Below are 17,831 nucleotides of genomic sequence, written 5' to 3' on the forward strand. Positions count from 1 at the left end.
GTGAAAATCAGTGGGGATTCTGTCATAGTGAGATGAAGGGTTCATGGAGTCCTAGGCACTCCTCTTAAAGGGCCTGGGCATGGACTTACCCACTGGCAGACTCACTTGCTCTGAGTTCTAGCTCTGAGGCAGCAGCTCAAAACGTGCCAGGGACATATGGGGAGAAACTAAATTGTTTGGCTGCAGGGTTAAGGCTATAGGGGCAGCTCTCTCTGGGAACAAACTGCTGGCAGGCATCACTGTTCTTTTGCTGAGTCCTAACCCCACCCAGCCTGCAAAAGCAGGCAGGCGCCAAATCTGTGTCACCATCAAACTCATCCCACCCTGGTGATTCCCTGAGAGTCTGCCCTACCCAACCTGAGCACCAGTCCTAATGTCTTTCAGGAGCTGTTCTTGATAAGCTGCCGCCCGCAGTCCACATTGCAGACTTTCCTAAAATCTCTCAAAGATCCACAAATCTCAAACAAGCAAAGGCTGGCCACAGTATGCCCATACCTCTTGTTCAGCAGCTCCTGGCACTAGTAGCAGTCGGCCTCGGTTCGCAATGTAGCCTCTCCCAGGTACCTCCAATTCCAGCACAGGCAGCTACCAACCACAGATGACTCTGTAGCTCCTACCAGGCAGCCCAGGTCAGGACACAGGCAGTGGCTTACCTGGGCCTGCATTGGGGCCCCTCCCAAGAGGCCCCAGACTCAGCACACCTGGTGACTGGCTCTAGACCATAAGAAAACACCACCCAATTAGCTCCACAACTGATACAGCCAAAGGGTGGACTCAGCAGGCACCAGAGCTGAGCTACAGTGAATCCTACTCTGTAGGGTCAGCCCCCACACTATAGCTTGTCCACTGTAGTCACAGCCAGTGTTCACAAACAATCGGCTTGAAGGTCAATCACACTCACTAACATGCCAACAGCAATCAAGGCTCAACTACAGCAGGACATACACAACTCACAAAAGAGACACACTTGGAGCACCTGCCTCAGGTGACTAGGGGGACTGTGCCACTGGGCCCCATAGGACACCTACTAAATAAGGCCACACTCCCCAGACTGAAAGATGTAGTAGATCTACCTAATATGTAGAAACACACACAGTAAGGCAGCCAAAATGAAGAAACAAAGAAAAATGTCCCAAATGAAAGAACAGGACAAAACTCCAGAAAAAGAAATAAATGAAATGGAGGCAAGTAATTTACCAGATAAAAAGTTCAAAATACTGGTTATAAAAATGTTCAATGAACTTAAAGGAAGAATAGATAAAGTCAGTGAGAACTTACACAGAGATAGAAATCACATAAAAAAAGAACCAGTCAGAAATTAAAAATACAATAATTGAAATCAAGGATACATTAGAGGGAATCAACAGCAGACTAGACAAAGCACAGAATCAAATCAGCAATTTGGAAGACATGGTAGCAGAAAACAGCCAATTGGAACAGAAAAAATGAATAAATAAATAAATAAATTAATTAATTAAAAGAGGATAGTTTAAGAGTTTAAGGGACCTCTGGGACTTCAAGCCAAACAACATTCACATCATAGGGGTACCAAAAAGAGGAAAGAGAGAGGAAAGGACTTAAAACCTACTTGAAGAAATAATGACTGAAAACTTCCTTTACTAGGGAGGAAGCAGACACACGAGTCCAGATAGTGCAGACAGTCCCAAAAAAGATGAACCCGAAGAGTCTCACACCAAAACACATCATATTAAAATGCCAAAGGTTAAAGACAAAGAGAGAATCTTAAAAGCAGTAAGAGAAAAGCAGTTACGTACACGCGAGCTCCCATAAGACTGTCAGCTGATTTCTCAACAGAAACCCTTGCAAGCCAGAAGGCATTGGCATGAAATATTCAAAGTGGTGGAAAGCAAGGACTTGCAAGATTACTCTACCCAGCATTTAGAATCAAAGGGAAGATAAAGAGCTTCCCAGACAAGAAAAAGCTGAAGGAGTTCATCACCACCAAACCAAAAGGAATCTTAGAGGGTCTTCTTTACAGAGAAGAAAACATGATAAAAATATGAATAATAAAATGGCAATAACTATATACCTATCGATAATTACTTCAACTGTAAATGGATTAAATGCTCCAAACAAGAAGACACAGGGTGGCTGAATGGAGGAGAAAACAAAACCCTTACATATGTTGCCTACAAGAGACTCACTTCAGATTGAAAGACACAATCAGACTGAAAGGGGTGGAAAAAGAAATTTCATGCAAATGGAAATTAAAAAAAAACTGGGGTAGTAATACTTATACCAGACAAAATAGACTTTAAAACAAAGATTATAATAAGAGACGAAGAAAGACATTTCATATACAATAGTCAAGATACGGAAGCAACCCCAGTGCTCATCAATAGACGATTGAATAAAGAAAATGTGGTAAATATATGCAATGGAATATTACTTGGCCATAAAAAAAGAATGAAATCTTACCAGTTGTGACAACATGGATGGACCTAGAGGGTATTATGCTAAGTGAAATAAGTCAGACTGAGAAAGACAAATATCATATGATGTCACTTATATGTAGAATCTAAAAAACAAAATAAATGAATAATCAAAACAGAAAAAATTGCAGATACAGAGAACAAACTGATAATTGCCAGATGGGAGGGGTGTTGGGGGGGATGTGTGAAAAGGGGGAGGGATTAAGAAGTACAAATTGGCAGTTACAAGATAATCATGGGATGTTACGTACATTATAAGGAATATAGCCAATAATATAATAAATATGTATGGTGCCAGGTAGGTACTAGACTTTTTGGGGGGAATCGAATCACTTCATAAGTTATATGAATGTCTAGCCACTGTACTATACACCTGAAATTAATGTAATATTGAATGTCAACTGCAGTTGAAAATTTTTTTTTTAATTTAAAAAAATGACCCAAGCACTGTGCCTGAAGAAGTCCATATAAAAAAATAACTCATATGATCTAATATATTCCTAGGCATTATCACATTATAGAAGGGGTCACTTCTAAACCTGATTTATTAGGCAAATTAATACATCAGGGAATTTTCACAATACGCCCAGCCCACAACTACTAAATAAGTCCTAGGGCCGCTATTCAAAATGTGACCACCTGCAAGCTTGTTAGAAATGCAAAATCTCAAGCCTACTCCCAAAGCTACTGAATCAGAATCTATATTTTAACAAGATCCTCCAATGATACATCTGCACATTAAAGTTTGAGAAGTAATGCTGTAGAAGTAGAATCCAGAATGCGTGTTTTTTACAAAGCTCCTCCAGTAGCTTAGTTTGGGAATCACTTTCCAATAAAACGGATACTTTTTTTTTTCTTCTTTTTTTTTTTTTTTAGCTGAGCCATCCTGTCACTTGTTGTCAGTGGCTGCTCAGCTCGGGCAGTGACTCGAACTGCTGTTGCTCAGAGCTCAAACTCTTGAGGGAGCTCTTAACCAACTGAGCCACTCGGCCGACCCAAAACTGATACTTTTAATGATGACCCTGCATTATAAAGAAAAGCTTAAATTATGTTCAGAATGCTGTTTGTTTTTAGTTTTTTTCTCCTTTTCTTTATTACCCTAATAACATTATAGCACTAAAAGGAAAGGCAATTACTTATAACTGTACCTCCTTGACACATTAACAGGTTTTTAAAAAATTTGTCTTATTTATATGCACACACATTTTAAAAATGTTGTAATCAAAACATTAGACTACAACTTTGTACATGTATCTTCTGTTTGTAAAGTGAAAAATGTAAAGTAAAAAAAAAAGTAAAGTAAAAAAAAAACATTTTAGAAAGCTCTGCATCCAAATGGGTTAAAATAAAAGTTGGGGGGGGGGGCTTAAAGTTATAAACTTTTGATAAGTATAAAACTCAGTTCAAAAACAATGTTGGACATAAGATTTTACTCTACATTGAAAGACAATTAAAAATAAATGCAGGCGTTCTATCCTCAGTTGAGTATCAATGACCTTTCAAAAGATGAAACTCTTAGCTCTGAGCCTTATATTTTTTTCCTTAAGAGATAGTCATCTATGGTGATTTCCCAGACTGTAATCACAGCTCTTGAGTATGTGAGAAGAGAATTCAAATAAAAATAAATAAAAAAATAATAATAATATTAGCCAAGCATCATTAGGCATTAATAATAGCTAGGCATTATTATTATAAGAGGAATTTACATGTATCAGCTCAGTTAATCCTTTTGATGACTCTAAGTGGTACGTACTATTTTATTATCGTTTTACCAATGAGGAAACAAAGTCATGGAGGTTAAGTATCTTGCCTAAGGTTATAAGTATTGAAAGAGGGATAGGGGTACTAAGATGGCTTTAGAGCCCAGTCTTGACTTACTCTGTTATTAGAGCACTGTGTTAAAAAAGCAGTATCATTTTTATAAAAAGGCAAATGTGTGGAATATGAAATCAAGAGTTAAAAAAAGAAATAGTTAATCCATTTTCTATTACATCAAGGTAGGGGATCAAAAATAGATAAAATAGTTATGCCTATACAGAAAGTTACTGCTTTTTAAAATCAAGATATACAAAATAGGAAAGATTAAGTGGGATTTAAAAAATATTTAGTAGCTAAATGAGTTTGTGAGTGAGAAAGTACATTTTAGAAGTAATTCTGTAAAAGTTAATAAAATTTTTATGTTCTATAAAAAGATGAACTGTGTCTTTAAAGAACTTAGAATAGCAAGTAATAGGGATTAACCTTATCTCTCAATCAAAAACTTTCTATTTTGAGTAGAATCACAAAATATTAATTTCTAAAATTAGAAACACTACAAGGAAGGGCCGGCCGAGTGGCTCAGTTGGTTAAGAGCTCGCTCAAGAGTTTGAGCTCTGAGCAACAGCGGTTCGAGTCAGCCCGAGCTGAGCAGCCGTGAGCTGCCAACAGGTGGCGGGATGGCTCAGCTAAAAAAAAAAAAAAAAAAAAAAAAAAAGTGGAAAAAAACAAAAAAGAAACACTACAAGGAATGAAGTCAGAAGCATGGCAGCGTGAGTGGTTGCTTGGTGTCTCCCCTTGAAGTTACAAGTTGAACAGCTAGAATTCATTTAAGGACTCCCTGCTACAAACACAACTGAGAGATCTGCACAATGAAACATATGAAGGTGGGTGAACAGGGGTGAACGCGAGGAGGGAAGAGGGAAGTGCTGAGATAGGGCAGCGGACACAGCCCGGAGCTCACTGCAGGACTTGGGAGAGGGGAGGAATCAGGTTGCAGTGTGTTGCAATCTCTGCAACCCTGAGGAGCAGAGACGCAGGAGGAACATTCCTGCCTGAGTGATCAGCACACACTGCAGCTGAGCCCAGTGACCTGGGCAGAGCCGGAGCACAGAGGTGTGACAGCTGAAAAACAAAGCCACGTGCCTGGATGCCTCCCTTCACCCTCCCAGAGCTAGCAGTGGGCCCTAGAAGAAGCTGTAGCAGCGAGTGTAGGGGTTATATTGCACACTATCTGCAGCTTTGAGGACTGGAGAGGCAGTAGCATTTCTCTCCAGTGACTAATCCTAGGGGTGAGGTCCAGAGGCGAGGCAGTTGAGGTCTGGCAGTCACCATTACTGGGAGGAGAACAAAACTGCAAACACACAAGCCAGCTCACAACCCACCCCGCCCCACCCATCCCAGCTGATCTCAGGGGACAGTGCAGCACTGCAGGCAGCATTGGGCTGCAGGGGCAGCTCTGGATTTCACAGGCTCAGAACCCCATCACCTACCACCTTCCCCCTTGGGGGTTATGCCCTGAGACCAAGGCGACCTGGTCACAGAGGAGATGCCCACCTCTCCAAGGAATACAGGGCATTTTTCATTGCCCTGCAGAGATCTGAGAAGCTAAAACAGTGCAAGAGAAAATGAAAAACTTGTTCTTTAGTGCCACCTACTGGGAAACAAAAGAAAGACCTCTTTTTATCACCCTAAATAGAGAAGTATCACTTTTTTTAAAAAAGCAGAGTTTATTCCAATAAATGCCTAGGCAGAGGAATAATCCATCAAATATCACGAATAACCAAGGTAACAAGGCAGCTCAGAACAAAAATGAAAACTCTCCAGAAAATAAACACATGGAAATATGTGATTTAAATGACAGAGAATTCAAGATTGCAGTTCTCATAAAGCTCAACAAGATGCAAGAAAACTGACAGGCAGTTTAATGAACTCATAAATAAAATCAACAAACAAAGGAGTACTTTACCAAAGAGACTGAAACACACAGACTAAAAAAAAAAATCAAAGAGAAATTCTGGAGCTGAAGAACTCAATTAAAAAGATTAAGAATGAATGAGCGAGCTTAGGAAATAGAGCTGACCAGATGGAGGAAAGAATGAGTGGTATCAAAGATAGAAATCCAGAAATGACGCAGATGGAAAAAGAGACTTAAGAGTGGATACACTACAAGACATGAAATTTATATGCTATAGCTTTTGTACACTGAAGTGCATTTATATTTATTCAGAAAAACTTATTAATGGTCACTGGAAATGGCTGGAACATTTTATTTTATTATAGGATCATTTTACATAAATTAGAAATCAATGAGTATATGTTTTATTTGGTTGAAACAAATAAGTTATTTGTAGAATAATATATAGTTCATTTAACTTAAATCTCATCTATAATCTTGATTATTAAAAATTAGTACCTTGCACTTTTCGACTTCTTCCTCAATTTTCTCAACAATAGCTGCATCCAGAATTTGTAAATCACAAGAAGAACGAGACAAAGTACTGACAGGATGTCCCTTTAGCCAAGTAATAATTTCTTGAACTTTCTCAGCACTACATTAAAAACAATAATTTTTTTAACATTGATTAAAACTTTCTAAGGGCTTATCTAAAAGGCCTGATGTAAACTTTCTGAAGGCTACAAAGTATAAAAAACATTAAGTATATAATAACTAATCACTGTACTTAATTGGGACTAATTCTAAATCTAATATAAACATGGAGATGTTTCTTCTCACTAATTTTTTAAAAATCACAAAAATTAGTTTAAAAGTGCTTTACTAATATAAATGAAATAAAAAATTGTATTAAGATCTTAAAGCAAAAACAAAACAATATAAAACTTTCCCCCCAAAAGTAAAATGAGTTCTTGATAAACTATTGCACCTTTCACTGGAACTACTAGGTGAGCTATGAGGCAACCAATGCCACAGATTTTGCTTACCCATTCTCATTTTCTCCAGGCCAAATGTCATCTTCATAGAACACATCCTCTTGGCTATTTTTGGCTATATAACAAAATAGTTCTGGAGCTCTAGCCAAACAAACAAACAAACAAAATATTTCTTTAAAAAACATAAATGGCTAATTTCATATAAGCTTCCTATCAAATAATTTTGGATCCTAAAGGAACATAAAATATACTGAGGACTGATTATTACACACAGGGTATTCATAAGGAATAGAGACTAAAATATTTGGAAGTATTCATAGGCCCTCAAAAAACTCTCAGTAGCAGAGGGATAAATGATTCAATTTATAAACTATAATAAACTTTAATTACTTATTAACTTCAATTACTGACTCTATTCCTCTTAGGTCATAATGACAGGTGATAAATGGACAAACTAGTATCTACAGGTAAATTTTCTAATTTTCACAACAAAGCTGGAGCACTCTACAATAAAGCAAATTCAAGTTTCTTCTGATATTCTTCAAAACGCCATTGTTTCCTTTATAGAGCAGGACTTTCAAATACACATAGCAGGTTGAATATATTTGATATTTTTGTTCCCTTCTCAACCCACTAAGAGAACAGTAAAGCAGAAAAAAAGGGCATAAATCTAGAAAGACAGATGAGGAGAGAAACAGAAAATCTGATGCATATATGAGTTGTTAACAAAATTTTAGAAACTGGAAACTGGATGGATAAGTGTTAACTGATTTGACAGAAATAAGCTGCACCCTAAGCCACTAGTGTGGGAAGTTAACACGAAGTAAGATGATTTGAGCTGTGGAAATCTGCAAAAGCTCAGGAATTATGGTCTCCAGGAACATTTTAATGCTATAGTATGAGGTGAGGCTTAATAGGCTTTTTAGTTGAAAATTCTAATAAGCAGTTAGACAGTCATGTGAATACTCATCTTCCACTCCAGCATAAGAGCTGTAGTTTACATTTTTTGGATAGGTTAACAGGGATGTTCCATCCTTCGGTATAGTAGGCACAGCTAGTTCGGTGAGTGGATGGGATGTGAGGAGGAGGGACAGAAGTCATACTGGAAACAGGGGATTAATGCAAGTGTAACTACTATACAATGTGTCACTAGGAAGCAGGCTAGGAAGTGTAACCACTTTAGGAAGCAGACTCTGAGATGGAGATAAGCATACACGAAATTTGTTAGTGAGTTCTGTGTAATCAACACTTGTGGAAGGAAAGGGAAAAGGAAGGAAGCAGATTGGGCACAGGGAGAAATTGGGCTGTGATTTATTCTTCATGATCATGGTATCTCCCCTGCCAGGTAAGTATGTGTGATTTATTCTTAATGAACCACTTGGCCAGTCCCACAGAGATCTCAAACTGGGATGGCCCTTCAGGCTCATCCTGAACTGGAGCAACGTCGGCTGGCCTTTACACCTCTTTGTTTATCAGGTATTGGACCTGTGGCTGTTGTGGGAAGGGTTATAACTTTAGGTGAAGCAGTTCTCTTCTGCCAGACAAATCCCAAATAGAGTTCACAGCTGAACTCCTGACAACATTCCTGTTGCCAAGGGAACAGATCCTTCAGGCCTGAAAAGGAGATCTGTGGGGATGTATCACAGTGTCTACCATGTGATAAGACCCCTTTTCCCTGGTTAATTTCCAGAACGCTGGAAGTCAGTTTTGTTCTCCACATCTGTCTTCCAAGGAAAGGCTGGAGGATACCTCTCTTGGAAAACTAGCCAGCCTCAAAGGAAAGATATACATATAGGTAGTGATATCTGGAGGTCCTCTGCAGAAATAGCCAAGTCCCACTTGATAAGCACTACTAAAGCACACTAAATTTCTAATTTTTAGTGCCTCACTCTTAAATATGATTGGACACAAAATAACCACCAAACAGGTAAAAAAAAAATTTAACATGAAAAAAGAGATTAAATCAAACAGATAAAAAGAACCATTTGAAGAAAGCAAAAAATATAGAGAAAGAAGAAAATCTAGAATTACTATATTCAGAAAAATAAAAGATGATATTCCACTCATTAAAAAAACAAGATGCTATAAAAAAGGAATTCCAGAGAATAAGGGCACACTTTTAAATTAAAGTGATTAAATTAAATAGAAATTTTAAAATCATGTAAGATGAAATTGAAGAAATCTCCCACAGAGAACAGAAGTATAACAATATAGAAAATGGATGAGAAGAGATAAGAAAATTAAGAGGATTAAACCAAAAGATCTAACATTGAACATCTGGAATCCCAGAAAAGAAAACAGAAACAATGGTGAGGAGGAAATTATAAAAGAAATAATACAAGAAAGTTTCTCAGAATGAAAGGGCATCAGTTTCAACTTTGAAAGGGCTGAAGAGCAAAAGGAAAGAGAAAAGATCCACATCAAGGCACACATTATTAAACAGCATTGGTAAAGAAAAAATTCTAGAAAGATTTCAGAAAATAAAAGTAATTCACACTCAAAGATTCAGAATCAGAATGTCACAGAACTTCTCACCAGCAAAGGAAACAAGAGAATAGAGCAAGGAAAATAGTCTCTAATGTAGGATTCAACATCCAGGCAAGCTATCAGTCAAGTATTAGGGAAGAATAAAGACACTTTCAGACATGCAAGCTTTCTCAGGAAGCTACTAGAGTTTAAACGCTCCATCAAAATGGAGACATAAACCAAAGAAAGTAAGGTATGTAAGCCAAGAAATAAAGGAATCCTACACAGGAGAAGAGTGAAGGGAATTCCTGGGATGATAATAAAGGGATACTCTAGAATCAGAGTTGTTCAACAGCCCTAGACAGCAATTAGTTCACATTGAAAGGAAAACAGGTTTCAGGGAGACATCTACAAGAAGAAAATGAAACTGAGATCACCTGATCTGTTCGACCATATTAAGTTTTCCACCTATGGCAGAGTTTACAGCCGAGTTAGTTATGTGAACAAATGAATAAACAAGAGAGGGAAAACAAAAATGGTACAAGAAAGGAAATGGAATTATAATACCCTACAAGCTCCACCTGTGACCATTTACATTATCTTAATCAAATAAATTAAACACATATTTAATTAAAAATTGTGATGAAACTACAGTGAGGGGGAAATATGTACATGTGTATAGGGAGGTGAAGAAATAAGGAGTGGGGGTAGTAGAAGAGAGCTAAAACTTCATCTTTCGTGGCAGGAAATCAATGCACATGTAAGACTGAAAAATCAAGAAAAAGTAGTCTAACTATGACATTTTAAAGAAATATGAAAGTCAATGGAAAAAATAATCTAAATTTTCAGATGGTAATATGGGACTGAATTGTGTTTCTCCCCCCAAAACACAGAAGTCCTAACTCCTAGTACCTCAGAATGTGACTTTATTTGAAAATAGGGTTTTTATAGAAGTAATCAAATTAAAATGAGGTCAGTAAGGTGGACCCTAATTCAACAGGACTAGAGTCCTTATAAAAAGGGGAAACTTGGACCTGGAGACAGACACACAGAGGAAAGATGTTGTGAAGACACACAGGAGGAACATCATGTGAAGATGGAGGACTGGGGTGGTGCATCTACAAGTAAAGAGATGAATGCAGGAGGCTCTATGAAGCGAAGACTGAGGGATGGAACAGCTCTTTCCCTAGCACCTTTCCAGGAAGTATGGCCCTGCCAACACCTTGATTTTGGACTTCTGGTTTCCAGAACTGTGAGATAACAAATTACTGTCTTTTAAGTCCCCCGTTTGTGGTACTTTGTTATGGAAGCCTTAAGAAACTAATACAGGGATCCTCAAATATGAGGTCAGAAATCAGTGGAACGATGGAAAGAACATTCAACTGAAAATCAGAAGTAAAGGTATTTCCTGTAAATCTTTGTCACTAAGTAACTCAGTTAACTTGGGTACTCAGTTTTTTTATTTTCATAATGAGGAGTTGGTTGTGATTTCTTAGACCATTTCAGCAATAAAATTCAATTCTAAGATAGTAATCTTCTGTCTGGCTGGAATTTTAAGACTCGGGAAAATCCACCATGCCAACAGTTGTTGGGTTTATCCAAACTAATCCTCTTACTACTGACACAGACATGCAGAATAGTGAATAATTTATGATAGCAAGTTTAGGAAAATTTCAATTAAAAAGAAGCCAATTCTCATCATCCTTTATCATTTTAAATAATATAAGGACAGTACTTTTTCACTTTATTTGAGCTAATGGCTATGAGGCTTCATGACACAAAATTAAGTTTATATGTAACACAGGCCACATTTTAGTAAAGGAAACATTTTTTCTCTAACACTGATATCAGCAAGGCAGAATTAACATTATATTCCTATGTTTTGGGATGCCCAGCAGGGTCTTATTAGGCACTTACCTCTCTAGGTACTCTGCAAGAAGCTGTTCTGCGGCAGATGAGTACATCCACTCACTTCCAACCTTCTTAGTGTATCCAGGTACCTCCTCATTTTTTTTGTTGAATTTGAGATTCAAACCCACATTTGCTTTATGGTCTCCATGAGGGCTGAATTTAAACCACACACAAAAGTTTTAAAATTTTGTTCAAAGAATAAAAAAGGTTCGCTTTCAATTCTTAGGAAAGCTTAGTTTTGATTGTTCTATTTTAGTTATCATGGTTATTTCCAAAGTAGCAAAACTAGAGGAAAGGCTTCAAAACCCAAGTTAATGAAGCATAACAGAATTAATGTAAATTATGTAATGAGACAGCAGAATGAAATAAGAAAATGCAGGGAAATATATTATTGAGATTCACACACACCTTGATACCTTTTTTCAAGGTTCAATTTGTTATCCTAAAAATAAGAACTGTCTTTCCAACCACCTAAAATATATGCCATTTAGATGACAGATCACCATCAGAGGAATTTATGCATAATACTTAAGGAAAAGTAAGAGCACTTAATAAGAGAAAATAAATACTGAAATATGGACCATTTTATCTTTATCATTTAATTTTTTCTGACACTTTAAGTAAATTTCTTTAACATAAACTTACTTTCTCCTAGATCCTCTTCCAATAAAAATACTTCCTGTAAACCTTGAAACAAGGTATCCACTCACTCCAAGGCGACTGGCCAACACATATCCTGGGTTGTACTTTATAGAATATTTCTTTAAATATAAAAACAAAAAGGTCAATTATGGAAATACAAAGCATTAAATGTTATTTTTGTACCTGTAAAATCTGGAGATAACCGACTCGACTAACCACTGGCTTGTGGCAATATAAGAATCCTCAAAAGTAAGTGATCCGTTCCCCCTTTTTTTTGAAAGGCTCTGTAGGCAGAATTTTTCTGTTCCTCCCCCTCCTTAAAAGACAGAATTCCCAAGGAAGGGTGAAGGGAGGAGGAAATACACAATTTGTGAAACTGTCTTAAGAAATAAACTCTACTGTAAGTACTAAATGGCAAACTCTGCAGGCAAAAACTATTATTTTGTTAAAAATTAATTTTCATATTCTAAGTAGGGCTTAGTAAAGTAAAGTACAGGGGACAAAATGAGGCCTTGATAATTATTACATTGAATTAAAACATGAGTATGTCATCAAAATAGTTGCTATTGAGGAAAATTAAAAGTATCCTTCATATAAGTAATACTTGTTTCCCCTAATATTTACTATCACATGAAAGTAACAAGTACATATAGTCTTGTAATTAATACAGTCAATGAAATGTAACCTTAATTTGTATACTTAAGGGAAAAAATTATGAAGATTGTCAAATTTTTTCTTTTTTAAGTATCAAATCATATAATTTTTAACCAGGAAGCAAATTACTCACAAATTCAGTACCAACCAGGGTAAGATACCATATACTCCTAACATAATGTACCTAATAATAACATTTACTTATTTTATATGAATTTCATATACTATTTCATATGAATGAATATATAAATATATTAAATTTATGTAAACTATATAGTACTCCTTTTGAGAAATCTTGGGTGGTGGTATAATTAAAAGTTAATTAAAATCACACAAATATCCCAGAAAATGTAAAATAAAAAGCTGAGAACATTGAGGTAAAGAAAGAAGACTGGAGTAAAAGTTAAAGAAGGTATGTAAAGAAAGAATACGTATCCTGGAGAAGGCACGCCCAGCAGCACAGTCCACTAGAATGCAGACTCTTTCAGATCCAGACAAAGCCAAGGATGAAGAAATCCAAGTTCTTCTACCTCCACTGACTCCCTGAACAGAGCTCCAACCTCTTTATAGAATGGGCCCCTCTCCTGGTTTCCAGATTGATTTCTGAATTCTTTCTCCAAAAGAAACCTGATGGTAAGATTTTAGGACTTCTCTGCCTACCATAAAGTTTCCTCATGAGTATGCTGATGCCTAACGCCTTAAATTCATTTCACATTTCACAGAATATAAAGCTTTAGATTTTATCATTAGAAAAAATAAAAGTGGGGGCCGGCCGAGTGGCTCAGTTGGTGAAGAGCACAAGCTCTGAACAACAGTGTCGCCGGTTCAATTCCCACATGGGTCAGTGAGCTGTGCCCAAGCTGAGCTGCCACTGAGCTGCCAACAGGTGGCAGGATGGCTCAGCTGGTGAGAGCACGTGCTCCTAACAACAAGGTTGCCAGCTCAACTCCCGCATGGGATGGTGGACTACGCCCACCCGCAACTAAGATTAAACATGGCACCTTGAGCTAAGCTGCCCTGAGTTGCCAACAGGCAGCCAGATTGCTCTGTGGTTAGAGATTGCGCTCTTAGCAACAAGGTTTCTGGTTAGACTCCTGCATAGGATGGTGGGCTATGCCCACCCACAACTAAGATTGAACATGGCATCTTGTGCTGAGTGACAGCAAGCCACCAATGGGCTAACGGATGGCGACTGGACTTGGAGCTGAGCTAGCTGCGCCCTCCACAAATAAGACTGAAAAAAACAATGTGGCTGTTCCCCTTCCCCAATTCCCCAACACTGTTCCCCTTCCCCAATTTCCCAATTTAAAAAAATAAAATTAAATTAATAAAATACAATACAATAAAAGTGTAAGTAGCAATAGCTGGGTGCTTGTGAATTTTTAGTCAAGTTAATTATCCAAATCAATCAATAAGAACAAATAACAGATATCAGGATCCTCTCGCTATTTTAACAGGGAAAAGTAAAAGATGGCCAGTGAACATATTTGGAGAAAAACATCCTGAAAAAGCATGCTGTGACCTTGAAAGCAGTTTCTCAATTTTCTCTAGAGATTGTTCATCTTTAGCTGAGTAGAGACATATAACCTTTGCAGGAAGGTCATTTGTCACTTATAACTAAAAATTCAGGCTTTAATTATGAAAGGTTAAAATACCTAAGTCTATTCCCAGAGAGTATGCTAATCAATGTGCCGCTTACAAGCTTGTACATAACAACTCATAATTACTTTTACTGATTAATAATGGGATGTCAGTGATTTTCCCCCTCAAAGATCTGCATGAAGTTTTGAGTAGATTCCACACTTATTTTTAAATAATACTTGATGCAACTGTGAGTGAATTTCATCAGTATTAAATAAAGTATTTGCAATAAATGCAAAGGAGGTGGCAAAAATATCGTAATATTTTTAAAGTTCATCAATTCTAAGCTAAACACTACAGGCTGTAGTACTCACATGCTGGTTCTGTATTAAAGCATCGAGATTGGGCTCACACGGAATGCTGAAAACCACACGGATCCGACCTTCTGCAATCACGTCCCCTGAATCCTGAACCTCAGGGGTGGAGAGAAAAAAAAAAATTAACAGTATGTTTTAGTCTCTTTCACTACATTTATTTACTTATTTTTCTAATTATTTGAATAGTGTTTATTATTTCTGAAATATAGTAAGACAACAAAGTTGGGTAGTGGAACGTCTCTAGAAATTTGTAAGTTAATGTGATTATATTATAAATTGGAGACATTGTACCTTGCTTTAATAGCTGTTAACCAGCCTTTTTTATAAAAAAATAATAATAATAACTTTTCATTATTTGCAAATAATTTTAAACTACCAAAAAAGTTTCAAACTAAAAACAAGTCAAGGAACACTTGAAAGACATTTACCCAGATTCATATGTAAAATGTTGTTAACATTCTATTCCATTTGCTTTAACATTTGGGCTCTGTATGTGTATTTACATATATACAGTTTTTCTTTGAGGGTATATTACATATATCCATGTCCCTTACCCCTAAATATTTCAATGTGTATTTCTTAAGAAGATGGATATTTTATTATATTATCATAGTACAGTTATTAAGTACAAAATTTACACTGATAGAATACTTTTATCTAAACTACTGTCCATATTCCAGTCTTGTCAGTTGACCTAAAAATGTCATTATAGTGAAGTCTTTTCTCCCTCTACTACGGTATCTAGCCTGTGATCAGACATTGCATTTAGTTGTCATGTCTCCTTTGCATCCTTTTACCTACAGTCTATCCAGAGCTTTTCTTTGTCTTTCATAACATTGACATTTTTAAGAATACAGTTCATTCTTCCCTCTCCACGCTGCCTTAAAAAACAAAGTTATTCATCATGGATTTATCTGAGGCTTCCTTGTGATTAGGTTAAAGGTATATATTATGAGCCAGAATAGTGCATAGGTGACTCACGTGTGCTGCTTAGGGCATCACATCTGTAGGTGTACGGTATTCATCTGCCCCTCACTGTAATACTAATTTTGATCATACCATCAAGATGTTGCTCAATGTCTTCACTGTACAATTACAGTTATTTGTTTCCCTTACAGCTAATAAACAGTTTGTGGGGAAACATTTTCTAAGACCATGAAAATTTCAAATCCTAATCCAAAATTCCCTCTTGATTTGCTTCCACTGATGATTGTAGCCTGATTCAATCTTATCATAATGGTTGTAAAATGATAGTTTTTCCACCTCCAGCACTCTGCACATTTACCCCTAATATAATACCATAAGAGCCCACCCCTGCCCTATTTATTTGTCTATTTATTATCACTATAGAATAAAAAATTCTTATCTTGCCCTACACAATGGTTTATAATTCATTACTGTACTTAATTATTTTCATACTTAAACTGTCCCAGATTTTACCAGCAGGAGCACCTTCAGCCCGGTTCCTATGTTTGTGGGAAATGTTCCCATCATTCTTTTGAGTACTTCCATACTTTCTAGCAGAACAAGAGGCTCCATGCTCATCTGACACCTACCCTGCACAGCCCTGTAATAAGCCATTTCTCTGAGAAGCCCTGTTCTCTTTAGTGGGCATGGGATTATTAGAAGTCAAGGTCTGGGCACTACATGTGTTCACGGCTACCAGGGAGTCTTTGCTTATCTTTTTCACAAATAGAGCTACAAAATATGTGTATGTATGGCATATAAGCATGCATACACACACACACACACACACCCCATACATACATATATACACATACATACGTATTTTAAAAATCACGAGTTCACATTAATACCTCCAATTCTAATGTGTCCCCACAGGTTCTTTCTTGCATTCTCCCATTCCATATTTCAATATACCTTTTTCTATGTGAGAACTGGAGTTCCCCAAAACATCAACACATTTACAAATTCATCAACCTAATAATACATTTAAAATAATTATAAAATTGCTTCATCCATACACCACAATAAACAAACTACTAAAAAAGAGATCAGGATTTGAATTAGTTTTTCCCCACCTCCTGACCCCAACTTGCTCAAGATTAAAGATATATAGCCAAATACTATGTTCATTAGTTAGATGAATGAATTCTTTCTTATTTTTCCCTTTCGGTGTTGTATTTTATTTTGCATCTACATGAAGGTAAGTTAAAAAATTGTATTAACTTCAAACCAAATAAAAATTTAATTAGTAACAGTAATAGGAACTAACTTCTCCAGTACAGCCATAGTAGGGGGTTCCCAGCATGAAGACCAGACTTCTAGGAGGAAACAAGTCATCCAATGTTTTGATATTGGAGAAACGGGAGTCAAAAGCTCGAATGTCCTATATAGAATGAAATATAAAAGTCAGTAATCATAGTCAAATCTTCTATAGATTGCACATAAACTTTTTTCCTATGAGATTATGACTGCTGCCTGCAAATGTCACATGTAAAGGTTTTCTGCATAACAATACTAGTAGCTAAAATTTATTGACTTCTTATATGCCTGATACACTTCTAGCTACTTCACACATTTATTAGTTCATTTAATCCTTAAGACAACCCTCTATAGCAGAGACCATGATTAGCCCCACTTTCCAGATGAGGAAACTAAGGCACAGCATTGGGGTGAATCTTGTCCAAGGTCATAGAGCTAAGAAGTCAACTTAATCACTACACAATAATGTTTTCTTAAGTTACAGGATCACTACGTGCCTTAAAAAAATTTGTCTTCGGGCCAGCCAAGTGGCGCGTTGGTTAAGAGCTGGCTTGGGACGCCAGAGGGCCCTGGTTTGGATCCCATATATGAGGGCCAGTGACACTGCCCTCTACAGCTAAGATGCTGAACAACAGCTCAACCTGGAGCTGGGCTGCCGGGAGTCGCCAGCGATGGAGTAGGCTGAAGCTGCAGCCCCTGTGGCAGTGGGTTGCCATGGGCTACCCTACCATATGTAGCCAGCAGCCAGCGTGAGCGGCCAGCAGCCGCAGTGAGCGGCCATCCAGAAGCCGGCGACTGATCTGCCTCGCCCGGGAAGAGCGCAATGATGGTGCCAACTTGGGCCAGTGAAGCAACGTCCTCCACAACTAGACTG

The 17,831-nt window shown here is 37.3% G+C and overlaps 1 protein-coding gene across 5 annotated transcripts in view; it reads right to left on the reverse strand.

The window, feature by feature from the left end:
• The window catches only part of XRN1 (5'-3' exoribonuclease 1), a 175,859-nt gene that overhangs the window by 86,987 nt on the left and 71,041 nt on the right, over positions 1-17,831 (reverse strand). For 4 of the 5 annotated variants that reach the window (XM_019656939.1, XM_019656938.1, XM_019656940.1 and 1 more), the window contains exons 22-27: positions 16,968-17,081; positions 14,729-14,827; positions 12,123-12,238; positions 11,484-11,630; positions 7,152-7,241; positions 6,625-6,760 (exon numbers count right to left, since the gene is read on the reverse strand). In XM_019656939.1, the coding sequence (XP_019512484.1) occupies positions 6,625-6,760; positions 7,152-7,241; positions 11,484-11,630; positions 12,123-12,238; positions 14,729-14,827; positions 16,968-17,081 (702 nt within the window). The remainder of the gene's footprint in view (positions 1-6,624; positions 6,761-7,151; positions 7,242-11,483; positions 11,631-12,122; positions 12,239-14,728; positions 14,828-16,967; positions 17,082-17,831) is intronic. The other variant, XM_019656937.1, reaches the window with a different exon arrangement.

This window comes from Hipposideros armiger, unplaced genomic scaffold (assembly GCF_001890085.2).
Source record: "Hipposideros armiger isolate ML-2016 unplaced genomic scaffold, ASM189008v1 scaffold_270, whole genome shotgun sequence".
NCBI lineage: Eukaryota > Metazoa > Chordata > Mammalia > Chiroptera > Hipposideridae > Hipposideros > Hipposideros armiger.